This window comes from Heterodontus francisci, chromosome 4, assembly GCF_036365525.1.
Source record: "Heterodontus francisci isolate sHetFra1 chromosome 4, sHetFra1.hap1, whole genome shotgun sequence".
In the NCBI taxonomy this organism is placed as follows: Eukaryota; Metazoa; Chordata; class Chondrichthyes; order Heterodontiformes; family Heterodontidae; genus Heterodontus; species Heterodontus francisci.
This window is the reverse complement of record NC_090374.1, coordinates 100,859,811-100,872,064: the sequence shown is the minus strand read 5'-3', so window position 1 is coordinate 100,872,064 and position 12,254 is coordinate 100,859,811. Positions and strand designations below refer to the sequence as shown.

The 12,254-nt window shown below is 45.1% G+C and overlaps 1 protein-coding gene across 1 annotated transcript in view; it reads right to left on the bottom strand.

Moving 5' to 3' along the window:
* Nucleotides 1-12,254, bottom strand: part of prdm6 (PR domain containing 6) — a 326,361-nt gene that overhangs the window by 47,975 nt on the left and 266,132 nt on the right. Inside the window, exon 6 of the mRNA XM_068028856.1 lies at nt 10,128-10,304. Within this exon, the coding sequence (XP_067884957.1) occupies nt 10,128-10,304 (177 nt within the window). The remainder of the gene's footprint in view (nt 1-10,127; nt 10,305-12,254) is intronic.

Below are 12,254 nucleotides of genomic sequence, written 5' to 3'. Positions count from 1 at the left end.
AGGACTGTGCGGTGGTCACTCCTACCAATACAGTCATGGACAGAAGCATCTGCGGCAGGCAGATTGCTGAGAACGAGGTCAAATATGTTTTTCCCTCGTGTAGGTTACCCCACCACCTGCCGCAAAGAACAAAGAAAATTACAGCACAGGAACAGGCCCTTCGGCCCGCCAAGCCTGCGCCGATCCAGATCCTCTATTTAAAAAAAACAAAGAACAAAGAACAAAGAGAATTACAGCACAGGAACAGGCCCTTCGGCCCTCCAAGCCTGCGCCGATCCAGATCCTCTATCTAAACATGTCGCCTATTTTCTAAGGGTCTGTATCTCTTTGCTTCCTGCCCATTTATGTATCTGTCTAGATACATCTTAAAAGACGCTATTGTGCCCGCGTCTACCACCTCCGCTGGCAACGCGTTCCAGGCACCCACCACCCTCAGCGTGAAGAACTTTCCACGCATATCCCCCCTAAACCTTTCTCCTCTCACTTTGAACTCGTGACCCCTGGTAATTGAATCCCCCACTCTGGGAAAAAGCTTCTTGCTATCCACCCTGTCTATACCTCTCATGATTTTGTACACCTCAATCAGGTCCCCCCTCAACCTCCGTCTTTCTAATGAAAATAATCCTAATCTACTCAACCTGTCCTCATAGCTAGCGCCCTCCATACCAGGCAACATCCTGGTGAACCTCCTCTGCACCCTCTCCAAAGCATCCACATCCTTTTGGTAATATGGCGACCAGAACTGCACGCAGTATTCCAAATGTGGCCGAACCAAAGTCTTATACAACTGTAACATGACCTGCCAACCCTTGTACTCAATACCCCGTCCGATGAAGGAAAGCATGCCGTATGCCTTCTTGACCACTCTATTGACCTGCATTGCCACCTTCAGGGAACAATGGACCTGAACACCCAAATCTCTCTGCACATCAATTTTCCCCAGGACTTTTCCATTTACTGTATAGTTCACTCTTGAATTAGATCTTCCAAAATGCATCACCTCGCATTTGCCCTGATTGAACTCCATCTGACATTTCTCTGCCCAACTCTCCAATCTATCTATATTCTGCTGTATTCTCTGACAGTCCTCTTCACTATCTGCTGCTCCACCAATCTTAGTGTCGTCTGCAAACTTGCTATCAGACCACCTATACTTTCCTCCAAATCATTTATGTATATCACAAACAACAGTGGTCCCAGCACGGATCCCTGTGGAACACCACTGGTCACACGTCTCCATTTTGAGAAACTCCCTTCCACTGCTAGTCTCTGTCTCCTGTTGCCCAGCCAGTTCCTTATCCATCTAGCTAGTACACCTTGGACCCCATGCGACTTCACTTTCTCCATCAGCCTACCATGGGGAACCTTATCAAACGCCTTACTGAAGTCCATGTATATGACATCTACAGCCCTTCCCTCATCAATCAACTTTGTCACTTCCTCAAAGAATTCTATTAAGTTGGTAAGACATGACCTTCCCTGCACAAAACCATGTTGCCTATCACTGATAAGCCCATTTTCTTCCAAATGGGAATAGATCCTATCCCTCAGTATCTTCTCCAGCAGCTTCCCTACCACTGACGTCAGGCTCACCGGTCTATAATTACCTGGATTATCCCTGCTACCCTTCTTAAACAAGGGGACAACATTAGCAATTCTCTAGTCCTCCGGGACCTCACCCGTGTTTAAGGATGCTGCAAAGATATCTGTTAAGGCCCCAGCTATTTCCCCTCTCGCTTCACTCGGTAACCTGGGATAGATCCTATCCGGACCTGGGGACTTGTCCACCTTAATGCCTTTTAGAATACCCAACACTTCCTCCCTCCTTATGCCGACTTGACCTAGAGTAATCAAACAACCTCAACATCCGTCATGTCCCTCTCCTCGGTGAATACCGATGCAAAGTACTTGTTTAGAATCTCACCCATTTTCTCTGACTCCACGCATAACTTTCCTCCTTTGTCCTCGAGTGGGCCAATCCTTTCTCTAGTTACCCTCTTGCTCCTTATATATGAATAAAAGGCTTTGGGATTTTCCTTAACCCTGTTTGCTAAAGATATTTCATGACCCCTTTTAGCCCTCTTAATTCCTCATTTCAGATCGGTCCTACATTCCCGATATTCTTTCAAAGCTTTGTCTTTCTTCAGCCTCCTAGACCTTATGTATGCTTCCTTTTTCCTCTTAGTTAGTCTCACAATTTCACCTGTCATCCATGGTTCCCTAATCTTGCCATTTCTATCCCTCATTTTCACAGGAACATGTCTCTCCTGCACGCTAATCAACCTCTCTTTAAAAACCTCCCACATATCAAGTGTGGATTTACCTTCAAACAGCTGCTCCCAATCTACATTCCCCAGCTCCTGCCGAATTTTGGTATAGTTGGCCTTCCCCCAAATTAGCACTCTTCCTTTAGGACCACTCTCGTCTTTGTCCATGAGTATTCTAAAACTTACGGAATTGTGATCACTATTCCCAAAGTAGACCCCTACTGAAACTTCAACCACCTGGCCGGGCTCATTCCCCAACACCAGGTCCAGTATGGCCCCTTCCCGAGTTGGACTATTTACATACTGCTCTAGAAAACCCTCCTGGATGCTCCTTACAAATTCTGCTCCATCTAGACCTCTAACACTAAGTGAATCCCAGTCAATGTTGGGAAAATTAAAATCTCCTATCCCTACCACCCTGTTGCTCCTACATCTTTCCATAATCTGTTTACATATTTGTACCTCTATCTCACGCTCGCTGTTGGGAGGCCTGTAGTACAGCCCCAACATTGTTACCGCACCCTTCCTATTTCTGAGTTCTGCCCATATTGCCTCACTGCTCGAGTCCTCCATAGTGCCCTCCTTCAGCACAGCTGTGATATCCTCTTTGACCAGTAATGCAACTCCTCCACCCCTTTTACCTCCCTCTCTATCCCGCCTGAAGCATCGATATCCTAGGATATTTAGTTGCCAATCATGCCCTTCCCTCAACCAAGTCTCAGTAATAGCAATAACATCATACTCCCAGGTACTAATCCAAGCCCTAAGTTCATCTGCCTTACCTACTACACTTCTTGCATTAAAACAAATGCACCTCAGACCACCAGTCCCTTTGCGTTCATCATCTGCTCCCTGTCTACTCTTTCCCTTAGTCACGCTGACTTCATTATCTAGTTCCTTACAGTCTTTAGTTACTACCTCCTTACTGTCCACTGACCTCCTCATTTGGTTCCCATCCCCCTGCCACATTAGTTTAAACCCTCCCCAACAGCGTTAGCAAAAGCACCCCCAAGGACATTGGTTCCAGTCCGGCCCAGGTGTAGACCGTCCAATTTGTAATAGTCCCACCTCCCCCAGAACCGGTCCCAATGTCCCAAAAATCTGAACCCCTCCCTCCTGCACCATCTCTCAAGCCACGCATTCATCCTGACTATTCTTTCATTTCTACTCTGACTATCACGTGGCACTGGTAGCAATCCTGAGATTACTACCTCTGAGGTCCTACTTTTTAACTTGGCTCCTAACTCCCTAAATTCTGCTTGTAGGACCTCATCCCGTTTTTTACCTATATGCACAACGACAACTGGCTGTTCACCCTCCCCTTTCAGAATGTTCTGCAGCCGATCTGAGACATCCCTGACCTGTGCACCTGGGAGGCAATATACCATTCGGGAGTCTCGTTTTTGACCACAGAACCGCCTATCTACTCCCCTTACAATTGAATCCCCGATGACTATAGCCCTTCCACTCTTTTTCCCGCCCTTCTGAACAGCAGAGCCAGCCACGGTGCCATGAACCTGGCTACTGCTGCCTTCCCCTGGTGAGCCATCTCCCTCAACAGTATCCAAAACAGTATACCTGTTGTGGAGGGAGATGACCGCAGGGGACACCTGCGCTGCCTTCCTGCTCTTTCTCTGCCTTTTGGTCACCCATTCCCTTTCTCCCTCAGCAATCCTAATCTGTGGTGTGACCAATTCGCTAAACGTGCTATCCACGACTTCCTCAGCATCGCGGATGCTCCAAAGTGAGTCCATCCGCAGCTCCAGAGCCGTCATGCGGACTAACAAGAGCTGCAGCTGGACACACTTCCAGCACGTGAAGGAGTCAGGGACATCAGCCGTGTCCCTGAGCTCCCACATTGAGCAAGAGGAGCATAACACGGGTCTGAGATCTCCTGCCATTTTTAATCTTAAGCTTAACTTAGTCTTAACTTAGATAAATGAAAAAGGAACAAAAAGTTTTTACCAATCACACGAAAAAAAACCAGAAAAAGCCTTACCTTATCTGCACACCACCGAGTCCTTTTTTTTTGGTGAGAGGAGGAGGGCGGGTGGGAGACACTACAGGTGTAGTGTCTCGGGTTCTGGCAGCTATGTCCTTTAAGACTCGGCCAGCTCGGTCAGTAGTGGTGCTACCGAGCCACTCTTGGTGATGGACATTGAAGTCCTCCACCCAGAGTACACTTTGTGCTCTTGCCACCCTCAGTGCTTCCTCCAAGTGGTGTTCAACATGGAGGAGTACTGAGTCATCAGCTGAGGGAGGGCGGTAGGTGGTAAGATGCATGTTCATTTACTGGCATAGAAGCTGAGGTGCAGGGTGGGCATTTGAATCTCACTGTTTGTCCTCTTCAAACTTCCAACATCTCAACACTATTTCACTGCTTACAGAACAAAGAATCACGTAACAGAAAGCAGCAAACCCAAACTGAGGGAGGACCCCTAATTTTAGGCATTTAACTTAAAGCCTGAATTGACCATGCTTGACAACTTGGAGTGTGAGAACATGCAGGGCGTATGCCATAATGACACTGGAGACCTCCTCAAAACTCAGGACTAGTACCCTCCTTTTCATGTTATTCTTCTTACTGGTTTATCCCCTCGCAGTCAACCATTCAGTTGCATGCATTATTCCAGCACACTAGCCCACACTAGCACATTATTAGTTAACCTTTGTTTCAAAGGGTGGGTGTCTTTGCAGATAGAATTTCAACATATGTTCTTCTTTTGTCAAACACAACAAGGAGAAGCACCAGGGCATAGAGCATAATATCGGCATACGCTCCTCACTTGTGGTGAATGAAATCTGATTGCACTTTTTTTCATTCAGATGAGATGTTAAACTGAGACCCTCTCTGCCCTTTCACATGGACATAAAAGAGCCCATGGCACTATTTTGAAGTAGAGCAGAGGAGTTATCCCTCAATCAACATCGCAAAAAAACAGATGATTTGGTCACATCCACATTGCTATTTGAGGGACCTTGCTGTACGCAAATTGGCTGCTGAATTTCCTATATTACAACAGTGACTACGATTCAAAAGTCCTTCATTGGCTGTAAAGTGCACTGGGACATCTTGGGATCATGAAAGACGCTGTATAAATGCAAGTCTTTTTTTTACCATGTCCAAAGAGATAAGCTATTAGCAAATGGAAGGACTGGCATCCAATGTCGTTGAGTTAATGCAGAGACCAACCTGAAGCTGCACTTCTGGTGGCTGGAAGGATCAAGCAGTGCCCGATAGCTGCAAGGACCTTATTGTACCTTTGTTTGATTGGTCTTTATGGTTGTCTCAATGGTGCCATAAGCCAAGGCTGAAAAGGCTAGATTTAGTCTCCTAGAAATTATCCTTGCTGCCTGCCTTCTCCATTGAATAGCTGGAATTCACCTGCATGCTTCTAGTTTTCTTGTCACTGACCACCTGTACATCCATGGAGTGGAAATGCTTGCAGTTCGTGCCAGGTCCCATGTAATAGTTTGGTATGAACCTGAGGAAAGGTTCAAGTTTGTGGTGATGTTGACTGCTGTTAAGACCGAGGCAGGAGGAGTGCATTGGTTTTCTACAGGTCACAACATATATTTAAATTTTTTCCCAGTCACCAATACGGTCAATCATAGACTCTATTCTTATCCCAGAATAAAATACACCAACCAGGTTTCTTTAGTAAACAACAAAATTATCAGTTTATTATAAAACAAGACATAACCAGCAATGAAGCAAAGCAGTTTGACACAGATTGAAAAATAAAAGTTGCCTTTTTAGCTTAGTCTCACACACACATACACACACACACACACGCCAGAATTTTATGCCACCCATCCCCCTCCCGCCCCCACTACAATTTTACATGGGGCGGCGGCGGCAAGAAACAGCCCGCCCGCCCGCCCCAGGCCAATCAAGGCCCTTAAGTGGCCAATTAACTAGCACTTGAGGGCCTCCGCCTACCGTGGCGGGTATTTCCCCCTTGGCAGCCGGACAGCAGAAGCCTCGAAAAGCCTGCCTGGTGAAACCAGGCAGCTTTCTTGTGGGCTTGGCGGGGGGGCCCTCCTGATTGGGCCTCCCTGTGCCCCACGGAGGGCCGTCCCCGAAGCCTCAACTGCGCCCAACACACAACATTCCCCCTGCCCCCACTAACCAACCTCCCTTGCCTCGCCGGAGCCCGACTGATTGTCCCCGGTGAGGCCCCAAAAACATACCACCTTTCCCAGGTATTCCTTCCTCTTCCTCTTGAAGCTGGGTGTAGTCCCAGCAGTGGCCACCACTCCCAGCGGCGCTGCTGGGAGTAAGAGCTGCCGGCCCGCTGATTGGCTGGCTGCTCCATTAGGCGGGATTTCCTGCCTTAAGGAAGTGTAAGTCCCGCCCAAGACCAATTAAAGGCCTGGGAGCGAAAAATCCCAGCCTGGCTCCCCAGGCCCGGCAGAGGCAAGCTCACGACCAACTTTTTGACTGGTAGAGGGGGCCTCCAACCCAATGGAAAATTCCGGTTACACATACACCTGTTAACCAAAAAAAAAGAAATTTACTCTTTAGAGCTCTATTACAAAAAAGCAGACAAGAAGAATATTTTGGCCAGTAACTCACTAATTCTTGAAGGAAAAAGAGAAGGTATAGAAATATGTCAGATGTCATTTGCTTTGGCTTGGCATTCCAAGTACGTGTAGACGATTGTCACTGGGATCTTCCTAAAACAGTTCTTGTCCGGCGACGTTGAAGATCAGTTTGGGCAGGCTTTCCAGGAAATATGCAGCAACAGAGGTTTCAGGCAGTTTCTTACACTTGCTTCTCAGAGATTTTCAATGAGCTGCATCAGGTTGAGGTGGGGTTTGCTCCCTTGGCAAGTTTTCTCCTACTGTCTTTTTTTAAGCTGTCCATATCACCAACTCACTGTCCAAAGCAAAACATCTCAGGAATCAAGATCCTGACCCCTATAAAACTTGACCTGTCACTTCTTTGTAAATATCTTTCCCCAAGTCAAAAAAATCCCCCTGCTGGGTATTTATCTGAAAACAGGAGCCTTCGCATAAGTCCTTCTGATTACCTCTTTAAAAAAAAAAGTTCCAGTATCTATGGAATCTTTTTTCAGTTTTAAAACACAAATCCTCATAATTTAACAAAAAAAATAGAAGCACTTGTCACACTGTTCCCAGCAATACTTTCCTGAAACAAGATGGTCTGGACATCAGCTTGGAGCCACCTTGGTGAAGTGCAGCCTTTGAGGAAGTTTTCCTTGGACATTCCCAGGTAAGTATGCCTGTATCTGTAGAGACAGCTGTATGGATAAGGACAAGTGGGGAAATCTGCCTCTCAAACAGTTGAAGCTGCCTTTTTGTCCTCTTTTTCCTTCTACAAATAACTTAAAAAGAGAGTTGTCCCCATTGCAATTCCCATATCCAAATTTCTGCTTATAGCAATGATAAATCCTGCTGGCAAGAATTTGGGCAAAAGCCTAGAAAAAGACACAAAATACCAACAATGCAGAACATTCCAACTTCCACAAACCCTATCACAAATCCTTCCCCTTTAAACAACAAATTCCTCAGGCCAAAATAAGTGAAACCTTGATTGCTTGTTTTATGCCAATGATCTGATGGCGCACCACATTCTCTGCAAGAATATTAGGAAGTTGTGCTTGTGTTGATTATCTTATTAAAATGAAGCTTTCACCCATTTTTAGTGAGAACATTATTGCCTGGTCTAAAACATTGACCAGAAGATGATTTGTGAAACACAATGGGTTGCACTTTAACAGTCCGCTGCCGAAGTAGGTGGCGGACTTAAAAAAAAGCAGCCCGCGCGCACGGGCACCACGTCACGAAGCCACCGCAATTTCAAATGCGACGGTTCATTTGCTTGGCCGTGGTGCCAGACCCCTGCGATGACATGGAGGGGGCAGGCGAGCCATCACAGGCAATGGCATCCGGCACCAATGCGCAGGTGCCAGCGCCATTTTTAAAGGGCTTACAGCCCTCAATGCTCATTTAAAATTTAAAGGGCCAGGTAAGTTTAAATTTCCTAAAACTAACTAAAATAAACTTACCATGCACTCTCCCAACAATGGCAAATCTCAACATTCCTGCCCTTTTCCCTGCCAGAATACAGATATTTAAAATTTGACCATCCACCCCACCCCCCAAGAAGGTCGACACCTTTGTCCTTTACCCCTTCCCATCACACCACCCGACCAATCCACAACGTTGTAACCCTGCTCCCCCACTCCCGCACAGAGATAAAACTTCCACCCCCCGCCCTACAGGTGTCGCGCCACGTTTCCCTGAATGGGGATTCGAAGGCGTGGCATTGTCGGCCGCCCGAATGAAGATCGGTGTGGCGATTAAGGCGGCGACGGGACCATCATTAAATCTGGTACGCAAATCAATTTCCATATTTAAATCGTGGTCTTGTCACCAAGCAGCTGGGCGGTTGCCACATGGCCTCACCGCCACTGCCAAAAGCGCAATGGGGCCTGCCACCATCGGGGTTGGAGACAGGCCTCCGCCATGCCAATCTTCATTGCCCCCTGCCATCGGGAACGGTGGCGGAAGGGCTTTAAAATTCAGCCTAATGAGTGAAGATCTGTCAACAATGATTTCTGTCTGGATTTCCTGCCCTTGATTGCTAATTCTCCACTGATGTTACCAACCATACAGAACAGAAAATTCAGCCTATTAAAAATCTGTTTAAAATACTATAGGGAAATCTATGTTTCATGACAAAATTTGTCTTCCGAGAGCCTCTGGGTAGATTGTAACTGTTTGAGTGAAGCATATCCATGATGTGTCCTTGCCCTGCTTGAAACTCACCAACACAGTAGTTTTTAGCAGAGAACCTCTGCAACATTAATAATAGCTGCTGCTATGGCATTGCAGCGTTGCATATGGATCTGTACACTCAAATCTTTTCAATGAAATGAGTCAAATTCTTAGATTGCCCAGATATAGGACTTTTAAAGTACGTGGCTCATTGCCTGTGATGCCCATTTTTATCTACAGATGCATATCGATGTGTGTTATTCTGAGTCACTGCAATGCTAAAGCTCTATTTTCAGTTCCCCAGCATTTGCCTACAGATTTCCAATCTGAACAAAACTAGAAGTAAGCCAGCTTTTTCCCACATTCTAGCATGGAGTTCTCAGTCACTAGCGTGTCACTCAGTGAATGCCATACCCCATGCTCCACTCAGACCTTCATCTTGACCTATGGTAGAAAAAGTGAAACGCATACTAATTGGATGGATTAGCTGTGTTGGCTAATTGCTTCCTGAAAAAATAATGAGAAACCTTACTTGTTTTGTAAGAAGAAATAAGATTGAAGAGAAACTATGATGCCGCTATTTCCAAAACATGTGAATATGGGTTACATTAAATGACTGGTTCACCTGGGGAACTAGCACCTGCACCCACGATCAAACTGTAGGGGAAGTAAAAGTGCCTTTATCATCAGGGAAATTGGAGCTGCACTCACTATCAACAGGCAACTTGGACCGAGGCAATACATCAACAAAGATAAACACACACAATACCTATATGGAATTCAAAGTAAAATAACATTAATTACAATACAGAGAAATTTGCTATGATGACAGAGACAGCATTGCTCAGCCATGACAAGGATGAACTAGTAAATTATCCTTCTGCCTAACATGGCACCAGTATTAAAAGAATAACTCAATTTAAATGAAAATTAATAAACTAGGGCAAAAGATTTTCTCAAATATTTGATGTCATGTTTCTACACTTTCTGCAGTGATTAGTTAGTCCTGTAATTGACTGTGATAACATCTGCCATGCTGAAAATTCTTCAGGAGATGCGACTGATAGTTTGGCCTAAAGCAGGTGTTTGCTGTACCTAGTTAAGATTACTTACTTAAATGGTTTTTCCCCTGTATGTGTCCGAATGTGATTATTCAATGTTGTAGCTCCAGCAAAGGCACGCCCACAGTACCCACATTTAAAAGGTCTGTCACTGGAGTGGGTGACAACGTGATTCCTCAATTCGGAAGGCTGGGAGAAGGACTGAGAGCAGTGTCCACATTGGTAAGGCCTGAAAAATAACCAAATATACTGTTTATCATTTATCAAATTAAACAAAACAGTTTTTATTGTTATAAATTAGAAATGTTTTTATTTTGTCATGCAGACCCCAACCGGCCAAGACTGAGGCATATTAATTATGTCATATGAACATTGATTTTAAACTGTTGCTGGAGTGAAGAAATGACTTGTTTGAAGATCACCAGACACTGGGCTGGAAGGACATTTGCATATTAAGAGATGCTGCTTGTGGTGACAAAGGTCTATTCCCTCCTCCAATTAACCCAAATGGATTTTGGTCACCAGACATTGAAGGGGTAAGGAAGCGCATTCCAGAGACTGCTAAGCTACAATCCACAAACCTTGCAGGAGCGGCTGTTCCAAATAAGGAGCTAGTCACATGACTAACCTGCTGGGCAACCTGGAGTTTTTTGAATTGTGCCACAGAGAAAGAATCAGAAGGCTGTTTGAAACTGAAGCTGGAACAAGGAAGCCTCTCTTCCTCTCTCTTACTTTATCCGAAGCCACCAGACCCACAGAAGATAGATAAAGCTCAAGAGAGAAAAGACTCCTACATCGGAACAAGTTGAAGCGTGAACTGGGCCCCAACGAATTGCAAGACATACTGGCAACCAAGACTCCATATTGAACTTAATGGACTGTATCTACCAGATATTGCCTCAAACTTTTCCCCTTTATTCCTTCTACTTTTTCTGTCTCTACCTGCGTGCATGCTAGCATGGTCGCATCACATATTCATAGTTGTTAACTGGATTAGAGTTTAATATTCATAAACTTCTACCTTTCTTGTTTAAATCTAAGGAAACCTGTCTGATTTCTCTGCCTTACAATTGGAGCAGTGAAAAAGGATTCACTGAGGGGAAGCTAAAAAAACGGTCTTTTAAAATTAAACCCTGTAACAGTGAAACCAGGCAAAGGCTGAGAGGGAAACTTAGATACCTTTCTCACCTGGCCGTAACAGAAATTTGGGGACTGGCATCCTGGATTTGACCCACAGACAAACAAGAAATTGGAAGTGGGAAGTCAAATTGATCCCAAACAAAAAGAGAAAAGATTTCAATACAAACTTTCTTGTGGTTGTGTGTGCAACTGAAGCGAGTAGCTCCCCAAGCCAGGATGAAGTAACTTGGGATAAGTTAAAAACACTGTCAATGGAGGAGTTGAGGAAAATGGCTGAGCAGTGTAGGATCACTGTACATGGTAAGGCTAGGAAGTCTGAACTTCTAAGGCTAGTGGCCAACCATTTTTTCCTTGAATCTGAAGAAGCAGAAACAGGGTTAGAAGTACCCAACAGGGTATTGCTAGCAAAGCTACAATTGGAACAAAGGAAACTTGAATTAGAAGACAGGGAAAGAGAAAGAGAGAGAGAGAGAGACAGGAGAAAGAAAGAAAGAGACAGGAGAAGGAGAAAGAGAGACAGGAGAGCTAAAGAAAGAGCCTTCCAGAAGGAACATGAAGAAAAAGAGAGAGGAGAGAGAGAAAACAAGAGAGGAGAGAGAAAGAGAAAGAACCTTCTAGAAAGAATGTGAAGAAAGAGAGCTGAAGCGGCTTGAGTTAACTTGGGTGCGACTGAGTAACTCCAGTGAAAGCATGGCCAATATGGAGGAGTCTAATTCAGGATTGGATACAGAATTGTTAAAACTTTCCCAACTGATCCCAAAATTCAATGAGGGAGACGTGGAAGCATTTTGTGTGTCTTTTGAAAAACTGTCAAGGCAGTTAAAGTGGCCAGCTGAGGCTTGGACTCTGTTGTTACAGAGTAAATTAGTAGGAAAAGCCCACGAGGTTTATTCCATGTTGCCAGATGAGAGTTCATCAGATTATGAACTGACAAAAAATGCTATCCTCGGGGTATATGAGTTAGTACCGGAAGCCTATCGTCAAAAGTTTAGAACCCTCAGGAAGCAAGCTAATCAAACTTACCTGAAGTTTAAAAGAA